At 45.9% G+C, this 13,528-nt stretch overlaps 1 protein-coding gene across 3 annotated transcripts in view; it reads right to left on the reverse strand.

The window, feature by feature from the left end:
- Positions 1-663: 663 nt before the first annotated feature.
- The window catches only part of LOC136629027 (oocyte zinc finger protein XlCOF22-like), a 160,818-nt gene continuing 147,953 nt past the window's right edge, over positions 664-13,528 (reverse strand). For all 3 annotated transcript variants that reach the window (XM_066605144.1, XM_066605147.1, XM_066605146.1), the window contains 6 exons: positions 10,216-10,356; positions 6,854-7,033; positions 6,648-6,771; positions 6,501-6,565; positions 5,204-5,306; positions 664-2,196 (listed from right to left, as the gene is read on the reverse strand). In XM_066605144.1, the coding sequence (XP_066461241.1) occupies positions 1,169-2,196; positions 5,204-5,306; positions 6,501-6,565; positions 6,648-6,771; positions 6,854-7,033; positions 10,216-10,290 (1,575 nt within the window). In that variant the 5' untranslated portion in view covers positions 10,291-10,356 and the 3' untranslated portion in view covers positions 664-1,168. The remainder of the gene's footprint in view (positions 2,197-5,203; positions 5,307-6,500; positions 6,566-6,647; positions 6,772-6,853; positions 7,034-10,215; positions 10,357-13,528) is intronic.

Genomic DNA, 13,528 nt, shown 5'->3' on the forward strand with positions numbered 1-13,528 from the left:
TTTATTGGTAATTCTATACATTTAGTTCTCTGAATTGCTTCCCTTTCTCTCCTGTGACATCTCACTTTACTTTGATGGTAACTTCTATTGTAAACGTGTACTTTTTGTCAATTAAACAAGTTTGTAAAAAAACCCAGAAAATACTTTTCTGTGTGGGTCCTGCTAGGTCTAAGAATTGATTTCTGAGGAAAAAATTTCCTATAATGTGAGCCTGTATTCTCACGGGCAATATTCCTGTGTGAGTTCTGTCCAAGATGGACTGAATTCACGTAAGAACAGAACCCGTTGAATGAGTTCATTCACAGTAGCAATTTTTTTTGACTCGACCAATAGTTAGAGTTTAAAAAGCTGCTGTATGTCGTATTCTTGTCCAAATCTCGGATGAGATTAGAACATATAAATGTGTGGTGTCCGCCCGTCAGATAGCACAGGACAGGGTGTCCGTCTGATGCCAGTTACACCTGAGAATCTCAAGTGCAACTCACTCTTGTATATGTGTACACAACATCAAGATGAAAATGGGTTGCTTCCCATGTGAATTCTCTGATGTCTAACAAGATCTGATTTACTAGAAGAACATTTCTCACTTTCTGCGCATTAAAGTACTCTCTTTCCTGTGTGACTTCTATAATGTTCAACAAGGTGTGATTTCTGTATATTCTGAATATGAAAATGGTATCTCCACTGTGTGACTTCTATGATGTGCAGTTCCAGCATACATTTTAATAAAAGGGGATTTTTTTTAGTCTACATCCATCCACTAGAGGGTTGAAAACTGATCGATTAGAGTCCAACCACTGGAGCCCCCACCAATCCCGAGAATGAAGGGGGGGTTATTTGACCCACTTCTGATCATCTCTGTGTCACTGCTGTAAATCATCTGTGTCACTTTGAATGGAACTCTGGCTGCACATGTGCAGCATCACTCTAATCATTTCAATGGGGCTGATGCAAAGAGCTGAGCAATAGTGCTTAGCTATTTCTGTCAGCCCAATTGAAATTAATAAAGTGGGATCACCCATGTGCAGCTAGAAGTGAATGGAAGGAGGGAAAACGTGATCCCCCATTCTTGGGATGGTGGGGGTCTCAGTGGATGGATCCTCACCAAACAGCTAGTTATCCCCTATCCCACGGATAGGGAATTACTTAACCTAAATGGAATACTCTTCTAAACACTTAAAGAACATAAAAATGGATTTTCCTCTGTATGAATTCTCTGATGTTTAACAAGAGATGTTTTCTGAGTAAAACGTCTCCCACATACTGAACATGAAAATGGCTCCTCCCCTGTGTGAGTTCTGTGATGACTAGCTAGATCTGATTTCTTTCTATAACTTTTACCACATTTTAAACATAGAAATGGCTTCTCTCCTGTGTGAGTTCTGTGATGACTAGCTAGATATGATTTCTTTCTGTAACATTTCCCACATTCTAAACATACAAATGGCTTCTCCCCCGTGTGAGTTCTCTGATGTGTAACAAGATCTGATTTCACTATAAAACGTTTCCCACATTCTGAACATGAAAATGGCTTCTCTCCTGTGTGAATTCTTTGATGTATGACAAGATGTGATTTCACAGTAAAACGGTTCCCACATTCTGAACATGAAAATGGCCTCTCCCCTGTGTGAAATCTCTGATGTACAAGAAGATGTGATTTGACACAAAAACGTTCCCCACATTCTGAACATGAATATGGCTCCGTCCCTGTGTGGCGACGTTGATGTACAACAAGACTTCGTTTCCGAGTAAAACATTTCCCACACTCTGAACATGAAAATGGCTTCTCCCCTGTGTGAATTCTCTGATGGTTAGATAGACCTGATTTACTTAAAAAGCATTTCCCACATTCTGGACATGAATACGGCTTCTCTCTTGTGTGAGTTCTCTGATGTATAACAAGATTTCTATTCTTAGTAAAACATTTCCCACATTCTGAACATGAATATGACTTTTCCCCTGTATGAGTTCTCTGATGTTCTCCCCTTCTGTGACTTTTCTTCTGCTTCTCAGTCTGTGATGAATCAGAAGATGGGCCCTGTATAAGAGGATCAGATGATAGATCTTTGCTGTAAAGGGCTGAGGGGATATCTGGGATAATGGCAGGTTCTTCATCCGTATCTTGTGTGATACCACAATCTTCTGCTTTACAGTCAGCAGATATCAGACATCCCTCAGAGCTCCCGATACTGTCATCTGCCAAGAATAAAACTCATTTTACTGTTGTTGTTTGATAATGTTTCTGAAGCCCTGTTTGTACAATGACATTGCATTGGTCATTATTTAAGTCTGCTCCTGGGTCTAGGTGTCCTGATTATTGTCTCAGCTCTGCTGGAGTGAGGTTATGCTCTTTGGAGTTCTGCTGCTAAAGCTAAGTAATATATTTGTTTATTTCTGCCTTAATGCAGTGGTGCTTTAGTTGTCTGTTTGTGTCTTCTTTCTGCTCGGTCTAAGAGTTAGTGGCGCTAGGCACGGGATGTGAGGCCGCCTTTTTCAAGGCGATTATCTTCCTTTCTGGTGTTGCGTTTTGTGTTCAGGGCAAAGATGACATCCATGTTCTGTATTCCGTTAACAGGGTCTGTTTCTATGTATTGGATTCCCTTATCTGGGCCTATATCTCCCTTCTCAGCCCTAAACTGCAGCCCCCTGTGATGGATCTCAGTGCTGTAGAGTTGGCTGCTTTCTTCAAAAAGAAAATTAATGACATCCATCAGGAAATAACTTCACAACCCCAGACTAGCCCTGACCCTAGTCTTGTCAGCACTGCATCTAGCTCCTGCTCATTGCCTGTACTCGACAGAGGAAAGAAGTCTCCAAATTGCTCTTTTCTGCTCACCCCACCACCTGCGCTAGCGACCATCTCCCCTCACACCTCCTCCGATCCCTCTCCCCAGTGGTAATCTCCCATCTTACCACTATATTCAACCTCTCTCTGACCTCTGGCATCTTTCCCTTTCTTTCAAACACGCCATCATATCCCCACTGCTAAAGAAGCAGATTCTTGATGCGAGTGATGCTGCCAACTACCGACCCATGTCTAATCTCCCCTTCATCTCCAAACTACTAGAATGCCTAGTTTACTCCCCCCTTGTAAGCTATCTATCAGAGAACTCTCTCCTCGACCCGCTACAGTCTGGCTTACGACCCCAACACTCGACAGAAACTGCTCTTACAAGGGTATCCAATGACCTACTGACAGCCAAATCGAGGGGCGATTACTCCCTACTAATCTTCCTGAACCTCTCCGCAGCATTTGATACTGTTGACCACAAACTCCTTCTCAGCATGCTTCGCTCCATCGGCCTAAAGGACACTGCTCTCTCCTGGTTCTTCTCCTACCTATTTGACCGCTCTTTCAGTGTCTCCTTTGCTGGCTCTACCTCTTCTCCTTCTCCCCTTGCTTTTGGAATCCCCCAGGACTCAGTCCTCGGCCCCCTCCTTTTCTCTATCTACACAGCCCCTGTTGGACAACCAAATCAGGAGATTTGGCCTCCAATACCACCTCTATGCTGACGACACGCAGCTATACACCTCTTTCTGTGACATCCCAGCACCTTTCCTCCAAAACATCACCCGCTGTCTGTCCGCTGTCTCTAACACTATGTCCTCTCTCTACCTAAAACTAAACCTCTCTAAAACGGACTTATTGGTATTTCTACCCTCCACTAACCGACCTCATCCTGACATCTCCATCTCAGTGTGTGGCGCCACCATAACTCCCAGACAGCACACCTGCTACCTTGGGGTCATAGTCGACTCTGAGCTATCATTTACCCCCTACATCCAATCACTCGCCCGAACATGTCAGCTGCACCTCAAGAACATCACAAGAAGCAGCTCTTTTCTCATTGTAGACACGCTAAAAATGCTTATTATTGCCCTCATCCACTCCCGGCTCGATTATTGCAACTCGTTGCTGATCGGCCTTCCCTGCTCCAGACTCTACCCCATCCAATCCATCCTCCTGTCCAGCCGCTACTCGGACACCCCTGCCCTGTGCCGCTCACTACACTGGCTGCTCATTAAATACAGAATTCAATTTAAGCTTGCTAGCTTCATCCACAAAGCCCTCCACAGCGCAGCGCCCCCCTATATCGCCTCCCTCATATCAATCCATCACCCAGCCCGGGCTCTCCGCTCTGCTAATTAAACCAGACTGCGCACGCCTCTAATTCGAACTTCTCATTCCCCCCTCCAAGACTTCTCCAGAGCAGCACCGCCCTCTGGAACGCATTACCAAAGGCTACCTGGGCAATCCAGGATTCGCAGAACTTCAGGCGTGCTCTAAAAATGCACCTCTTCAGGGAGGCATACCGCATACCCTAAACAAACTCCTCTATACGCTGTCTGATAACATGCTCCCTGACCTACTGACTGCAATCCCTGCTAGCCATCATAAACCGCTCCTGCAGTCATACTGTTTCTGCCGTCACACGGCTAAATGTGTGACCATTGTCTATGTGTATAGCATCCCTCACTCTCCACTCTGCCATACCATGCACATCTCCAGCCCCTTTACCTTCTGTATCACCCCATTACTTGTAGTATGTAAGCTCGTTGGAGCAGGACCCTCAGCTCCTATTGTTTCCATCAGCTGATTACTATGTAACCGTGGTTCTGTAATGTTTGTACTTTTGTCTTTCTGTATCCCCCCTGTCTATGTAAGCGCTGCGGAATATGTTGGCGCTATACAAATAAAGAATATTATTATTATAATATCTCTACGTTCTTGATTCCGCTACCTGGGCCTACATCTCTGTATTCAGCAGTCTGTTACCTGGGCCTATGTCTCTGCGTTCTATGTTAGGCCTTACTCTTCAATCCTCATTTGGTCACAACATAGCTCCTCTTTGTGGATCCTCGTCCCGAGTGCATCCCCTTGTTGCTCTATCTCCACATTCTGCATTTTGTTATCCAAGCTTATTTATCCTTGTTCTGTTATCTGGGACTATGTCTTCACCATTCGCATTTTGTTATAAGTGTATCTAAATTCTGTATTCTGTATCTGGTCCATGTCTTATCATGTGTTATCCCTGCAATTGTATCAGGTTTTCATTGATTTTTAATTTGTAATTTGGCTGAATATGGGAATATACAACAGAAACTGACAGATCAAGGCTTATAAATCTACATAACTATCTGCAGCCGGTGACTGAGGAGAATCAGTGACTCTTCTCTGCTGTATTCAGTGGTTACTACTCACCTGGGCGGTTACCTGTAGGAATCTCCTCTTTACACTGCTGATCGCCCCTCACATTTATCTTTGTAGTATTAATATTGGTCAGATCTTCATCCTGATACAAAAGCTGTGAGACAAATATTGTAGAAGTCAGCAGATGATTGGAGAAGTCATGTGGAATGTTTTATATGACCAGAAAGATCATTAATCATCATGATGACCATAAATGGCCTGACAGGAGTAGTTATCTGAGCCAAATAGCTGCAGGTCTAGAAGCTGGACATAGATATTAGACGATGGCTCAATGAACCTCATGGACATGCAGAGGGACACCTGCCCCCCACAAACACACAAACTGTAAGACAATTTATAGGTCAGGAGGGCTTTAGTTGCTAGATATAGCAGCTTGGCTCTAGTGTACTGCTAAATAACCAAGTCACCAGATGATAGTCAGATACTAGTTCTACATAGAGAAAAGTACTTACAGTGCAGTTACCTCCAGTGATTCCATCTTCTCTGAATACAGTCTTCCATTTTTGTTTGTCCTATCCGGGCCCGGACTACCATGAAGATCGCTTTTAGCCATGAATTGTCTCTGCAAACTTTACATCCTCCCTCAGTGCAGCCCACAAAGTAATAGCACCCACTTTCTGCCCCTCACAAAGTAATAGTGCCCTGTGTAGCCCCTGTATTCTACCGCTCTTTCTGCTGACCCTTTAATAGCAGCATCACAACTATCTTCTTGCCTTATTCTGATGCCTTGTTATCATTGTACATAGCATAACCTCACTCCTTCTCCTCTCTCTCAGGACAGTATGGCCCACATATTGGGGAGTAGTATACAGAGAGCACACCATTAGCCAGGACAGTAAGAGTAAAGAAAATAGTTCTGATTGTACTGCTGGAGATTCAGGAGTGGGGGTCTGGAAAGTTTGGGCTCTTGTGTAGCTAGTAGTTGCACAGACAATATGTTGCAGAGGTGGAATATCCACCATAGATGTACACGTGTCAGTTCTACATGGCTAGACACGCTGCATGTTGTCTCAGTGGAGGAGATCAGCATCTACCAGACACATCCGCTGCTTGTCTCGGGGGAAATAAAGGAGCAGATAGATATAAATCCAACCTGTTGGCTCCTTATTCCCACCAGCAGTCTCCACCACCAGAACACTGGGAGAAGATCCAGACAAGATGTAATGTCTCTGGTCAGCGGTAATCCTGCCATCTCCACCGGCCTCATCACACAAGGAGAAGACATCTAATAAGACTGAAGACAAGAGCTTCACAGCCTTCTACAGATCAGAGGGACATCTCCATCTACCTGATGGTCCTGTGGAAGAAGAGGACGGGGACATCTCTCTGGGGTTCTTCTCTTACTGGATGGAACTGCAGGAAACACAGACGGACACTGAAGTCATTCTTTATATACAGATAATAAAGTCCCCGTGGATTTAGTCCTGTCTATTACCTGGTGATGGGAGCGGCTGGCGGGTCTCCATCATGGCCTCCTTGTACAGATCCTTGTGTCCTTCTAAATACTCCCACTCCTCCATGGAGAAATAGACAGCGACATCCTGACACCTTATAGGAACCTGATAACACAATATACAGTCATTACCCAGAAGCCTCCAGTGCTGTTACTGTATAATGTCCCAGCATTCCCTGCAGCGTCACCTCTCCAGTCAGCAGCTCAATCATCTTGTTGGTGAGTTCTAGAATCTTCTGTACATTAATGTCCTCATGTAACAGGGGGTGAGGTGGGGGCATCGTGATTGGGCTCAGGGGTCTTCCCCATTCATCACACACAGGGGCCCGACAGCCATCACTAGAGCTTTTCTTCACTCCTGTGTAATCCTGTATATGGGGAGACATTAACCCCTTAATGACATCGCCTATGTTGGCGTTGAGGACCAAGCTATTTTTGGTATTTTTCCATTTCCATTTTTTAAAAACCATAACTTTTTTATTTTTCTGTCAACGCAGCCGTATAAGGGCTTGTTCTTTGCGTGGCGAGCTGTAGTTTTTACTGGTACCATTTTTGCGTACATAGACTATATTGTAAAACTTATTATTTTTTTTATGATAGCAGGGAGAGAAAATGCATTAATTCTGCCATAGGTTTTTTTTAAAGCGTTAATCATGCAGCATAAATGACACTACATTTTTTTTTGCAGCCCAGTAAAAATAAAAATTGGTTCAGGTGCAAGTTTCAACGCTTTAATGAGCATTGAAACGTATAAAAATTGTTTACAAACATTATATGAGTGAGCCTTGTGGGCCTAAGAAAAATTCCCCGTTCGGCGGGATTACGTGAGGTTTCAGGAGGAGGAGCAGGAGGAGGAGGAGGAATATTATACACAGATTGATGAAGCTAAAAGGTCCACATTTTTGATGGTGATAGAGAACGATGCTTCCATCCGCGGGTGCAGCCTACGTATTGTTTAGGTATCACTGCTGACCGCTGGTGAAGAAGAGAAGTCTGGGGAAATCCAGGCTTTGTTCATCTTTATGAGTGTAAGCCTGTCGGCACTGTCAGTTGACAGGCGGGTACGCTTATCCGTGATGATTCCCCCAGCCGCACTAAACACCCTCTCCGACAAGACGCTAGCCGCAGGACAAGCAAGCACCTCCAGGGCATACAGCGCGAGTTCCGGCCACGTGTCCAGCTTCGACACCCAGTAGTTGTAGGGGGCAGAGGCATCACCAAGGACGGTCGTGCGATCGGCTACGTACTCCCTCACCATCCTTTTACAGTGCTCCCGCCAACTCAGCCTTGACTGGGGAGCGGTGACACAGTCTTGCTGGGGAGCCATAAAGCTGGCAAAGGCCTTGGAGAATGTTCCCCTGCCTGCGCTGTACATGCTGCCTGATCTCTGCGCCTCCCCTGCTACCTGGCCCTCGGAACTGCGCCTTCTGCCACTAGTGCTGTCGGATGGGAAGTTTACCATCAGTTTGTCCACCAGCGCCCAGTGGTATAGCATCATTCTCGAACCCCTTTCCTCTTCGGGAATGAGAGTGGAAAGGTTCTCCTTATACCGTGGGTCGAGCAGTGTGTACACCCAGTAATCCGTAGTGGCCAGAATGCGTGTAACGCGAGGGTCACGAGAAAGGCATCCTAACATGAAGTCAGCCATGTGTTTAACTGGGCATGCTGTCGGTCCACACGGAGTTGTAACTACATGTGTCCACTTCTAAAGAAACCCAGTCTGACTGGGGCATGCAGTGTGGGCCGAAGCCCACCTGCATTTAACATGACTTTACCTCAGCTGTGATGGGCAATGCTATGGGATATATTTATGTGCCGCCGGTGGCTTCCTGGCACCCACCCATGCTGTCGGTCCACAGGGACTTCACAATAGGGAGTTGTACCTGCCTGTGTCTATGAATTAAAAAGCCCGGTCAGGTTGGGGCATGCAGTGTGGGCCGAAGCCCACCTGCATTTAATCGGACGTTACCTCAGCTGTGATGGGCACTGCAATGGGATACATTAATGTACAGCCGGTGGGTTCCAGGGAGCCACCCATGCTGTGGGTGCACACGGAATTCCCATTGCGGAGTTGTACCTGCCTGTGACTATTTATAAAAAACCGCGGTCTGACTGGGGCATGCAGACACCTTGACAGAATGAATAGTGTGTGGCACATAGGTTCCCCATTGCTATGCCCACGTGTGCAGCTCCTGATGGCGGTGGCACAGGATTATATTTCTCATTGCTTCTGTACAGCATTGTGGGCTATCGCCCCGCCCCTTTTGAAGAGGGTCGCTGCCTAGCCGTGCCAACCCTCTGCAGTGTGTGCCTGCGGTTCCTCCTCATGGCAGACGCACTTATAAATAGACATGAGGGTGGCGTGGCATGAGTGCAGCTGAAGGCTGCGCAGGGACACTTTGGTGTGCGCTGTGGACACTGCGTCGTGCGCGGGGGGGGGGGGGGAGGGTTGGGCAGCATGTAACCCAGGAGAAGTGACAGCGGAGTGTCATGCAGGCAGTGATTGTGCTTTGTTGGAGGTAGTGTGGTGCTTAGCTAAGGTATGCATTGCTAATGAGGGCTTTTCAGAAGTAAAAGTTGTTGGGGGCGGGGCCCACTCTTGCCGCTATTGTGGCTTAAAGGGGTTGTCCCGCGGCAGCAAGTGGGTCTATACACTTCTGTATGGCCATATTAATGCACTTTGTAATGTACATTGTGCATTAATTATGAGCCATACAGAAGTTATAAAAAGTTTTTCACTTACCTGCTCCGTTGCTGGCGTCCTCGTCTCCATGGTTGCCGTCTAATTTTCGCCGTCTAATGGCCAAATTAGACGCGCTTGCGCAGTCCGGGTCTTCTTATCTTCTCAATGGGGCTCCGTGTAGCTCCGCCCCGTCACGTGCCGATTCCAGCCAATCAGGAGGCTGGAATCGGCAATGGACCGCACAGAAGCCCTGCGGTCCACAGAGAGAGAGGACCGCCGGGATTCGGGTAAGTACTACCCGGTTTGTTTTTTTAACCCCTGCATCGGGGTTGTCTCGCGCCGAACGGGGGGGGGGGGGAGGGGGTTAAAAAAAACCAAAAAAAACGTTTCGGCGCGGGACAACCCCTTTAATAGTGGGACCTGGGAACTTGAGATGCAGCCCAACATGTAGCCCCTCGCCTGCCCTATCCGTTGCTGTGTCGTTCCCATCACTTTCTTGAATTGCCCCGGTTTTAACAAATGGAAACCTTAGCGAGCATCGGCGATATACAAAAATGCTCGGGTCGCCCATTGACTTCAATGGGGTTCGTTACTCGAAACGAACCCTCGAGCATCGCGATAATTTCGTCCCGAGTAACGAGCACCCGAGCATTTTGGTGCTCGCTCATCTCTAGTTATTACCATAGATAAGAATGATGTAATGTGACATCATCAGAATCTTTCCCATAACCAGTGACATCATCTGTTATTACTATAGATAAGAATGATGTAATGTGACATCATCAGAATCTTTCCCCTAACCAGTGACATCATCTGTTATTACCATAGAAGAGAATGATGTAATGTGACATCATCAGAATCTCTCACCTCTCCAGTAAGCTGGAAGAGTATCTCTAGGGTGAGATTTAATATACTCTCTGCCATCTTGTTCCTGTCCTCCATTCCTCATGGGTCACTGAGGAAAGTTCTCTTGTCTAGAAGATATCCGAGGATCCGGTATTGTAGGAGCTGAATGGGAAGAAGATGAGACAATATAAAAACCTCACAGAATCCTACAGGAAATAATACAATTACTGGAGAGAATAAGAGGAAACATTTAGGGTAGATATTACAGGAACCTGTTAGATGTTTGTGATGCCCCGACTACAAGCAGCATAACATCTAGATAGGCTTCTCTTCACCTGGATCAGTTGGACTGACAGCTGATCCAGGCAGGGATCCGCCCCAATGACTCTTCTCCACGCTTTTGCTTATTAAAGTATGTTTCCTGTATAACGCTGCACCGTTCTAGAATACAATATAGATGTCTGCAATGTATCTGCCTGTGGGGATGTATTAAGCTATCGGGCAGCATGCAACTCCTGGCAGCACCCAAGAGAAATAACTTTATTTACCACTAAAATAACTCTATGAAAGTTTTGTTTTTTGCTGGATACGTTACATTTTGTACCGGGACTAATGTACAGAGAAATGTATAGACACATTTATAAAAATCCTTGTATTCTGGAGATGAAAAAAAAAACTAAACAAAAAAAAAACCAAAACACACGTTACATGCATGTGGGCAAATAAGCACCACACCCACACAAACGTGACCCAGAAGAGGTTAGGGACAATCAGGAACAATGTCAGGCGTCGTACTCAGACTGGACATACTGGCAGAAGACATCAACAGGGAACGGACTGATGACCACACACGCATACCTGTACACATAAGCAGATGTTATAGCTAAAAAAGTGTGAAGTATTGGTTCGTATATCGGCCAAAATAGTTAAGCCCGCAAGCCGCGATCAAGGCTCCTCGTTGTATTGTAGGTCCCTACACTAGCAAAACAACATATACCAGAGGACCCTAAGGGCCATCCTAGCCCAAAAATGGCAAAGAGTCAGCAGAACAAAGCAGAGACAAACTAACATAAAACTGACAGAAAATAAATGTAAAACACACTAGCATGCAAGACAGAACAGCACAGAGTAAGACTGTCCACACCTGATGTCTGGCCACCTGCACAGACACTGGACAAGGCACTGTTCACACAACATAACACACATACAGGCATGCGAGACTACAAACCCTGGAGTGAAGGGATGCCAGTCTCCAGAGGGGCTGGAGTATATATATGCAGCAGACCCATGGGGATTGGCTGGCCGGAGGAACTCCACACCCAGCCAGCTCAATTATCGCTCACCTGTGAAGGTGTGCTCCTGGAACCCTGCAGTACAACAGATCCCAGCAACACAACCTTACTGTACCTCCCCTTTAAAAAAGGGGCCTCTGGACCCTTAAGGTGTAAAAAAAAACAAACCTCTAAACAGGACCACTGTGCTTTACACCAAAACGCCACCGGACAGTAGTCGGCATCGAGTATGCACAAATTCAGAGGGAAATAAAGGTGGAAAACCCTCCTGCTGACATATCGTGAACTGGACGTATCCATGCAGGCCGGATATGAATGCCAGCTAGTCAGCTACAGAAAGGGAATACACACAGGTACACTCACAGCGGTATGGTGCAAACTGTAGTAGGCTGGTCATCTGCTGAGCGTACCTCGCCACAGCATGGACGCCAGAACTAGGGGTCTCATACGAATGGATTTTAATTGCAGATTCCGTGATTGCTGTCTGTGTTGAAGATCCGTGACAAAAAGTGGGCATTTTGTCAGGGAAATTTCTGCGTACAGCACCAATCAGGCCCACCCCAATGCCCCGCTGCCGGCGGTAAAGAAGAGACACCACACACGGAGGTCTGGTATAGTTCCTCACACGGGGACATGACTGCGCCCTTTATTACAGATTGCATGGGGTCTTATACCCTTTGGTCTCATCACTAGGAATGGGTGATGGGCTCATTGGCTCAAATTCACCGCATAACCATATATGTAAAGTCCGGATTTCCGGCTTGAGACAGTGAAAGTTATGTACGTAGTTGAACAGTCGTTATCTAGATATGGCGCTTCTGGGAAAACAGCCAAGTACGCGGCCTTCGTGTTCGGTTCTGTATCATCTCTGAATTTCTGGAAACATCTCTCTCAGCCTTGCAAACTTTTGGAATATCTGATGTAAGGTGACATATAAGTTTTTCTCATTTTAGCATTGAATAGAACTTGCATACAGGTATAAAAGCATAAAGAACATATGGCAATATATACATATACCCTCACAATTGAAAGGCGTGTATTGCTGAATTTCCCTTCACACTTACGGGTACGAATTGCATATTCCGTGACTGGAAGAAAAACCGCAGCTTGTTCGATTTTAGGTTGTTTTCACACGGGCAATAAAATTGCGCAATTTTCTCGCAATGCAAAAGTGAGTGAAAATGCAGAATTATGCAGCCTGTGCTTTTCAATGGTTTCATTCCCATTTGGGATGTTTTCACTCTTGTGATGTTGCGAGATTTAACAATCACCTCATGCCCTATCTTTCTGTGTTGCGCCATTTTCTCTAGCCCTTGTTTCCCTATGGAGCCTCCTTTTTATCGCATCGCAATGCAGGAACTTGCAATTTTGGTGTGATGCATTTTAAAACATTAGAAACTTCTATTGACTCAGAAATCGCAGGCGGCAGTGATGTGTGATTCTTCACAAAAAAAAGCATCGCTGACGCTCAAAAAACACCTGTGCGGCGCAAGCGCGCCGGAGCGGCCCCATTCAACAGAACAGAAGAGCAGACTGCGCAAGCGCGTCTAATCGAGGGAGAAGAAGGCTTCGGTCGGCGCCATGGAGACGGGGACGCCAACGCTGGAGGGGATAAGTGTATAACTTCTGTATGGCTCATATTTAATGCATGATGTATATTACAAAGTGCATTATTATGGCCATACAGAAGTGCATAACACCGCTTGCTTTCGCGGGACAACCCCTTTAAGGCAGAAATGCAGTCCTAAGCTCTTGCTCACGACCTGAAGGTTGCGAGTTCAATCTCAACATGCTTCAAGTAGCCGGTTAAAGGTTGAATTAGCCTTTGCTCCTCCTGAGGTCAGTAAAATGAGCAGAGGTGAGGTAGATTCTCCTCAGTATATACACACAGAGGTGAGGTAGATTCTACTCAGTATATACACATAGAGGTGAGGTAGATTCTACTCAGTATATACGCATAGAGGTGAGGTAGATTCTACTCAGTATATACACATAGAGGTGAGGTAGATTCTCCTCAGTATATACGCATAGAGGTGAGGTAG

This window comes from Eleutherodactylus coqui, chromosome 5, assembly GCF_035609145.1.
Source record: "Eleutherodactylus coqui strain aEleCoq1 chromosome 5, aEleCoq1.hap1, whole genome shotgun sequence".
NCBI classification, from domain to species: Eukaryota; Metazoa; Chordata; class Amphibia; order Anura; family Eleutherodactylidae; genus Eleutherodactylus; species Eleutherodactylus coqui.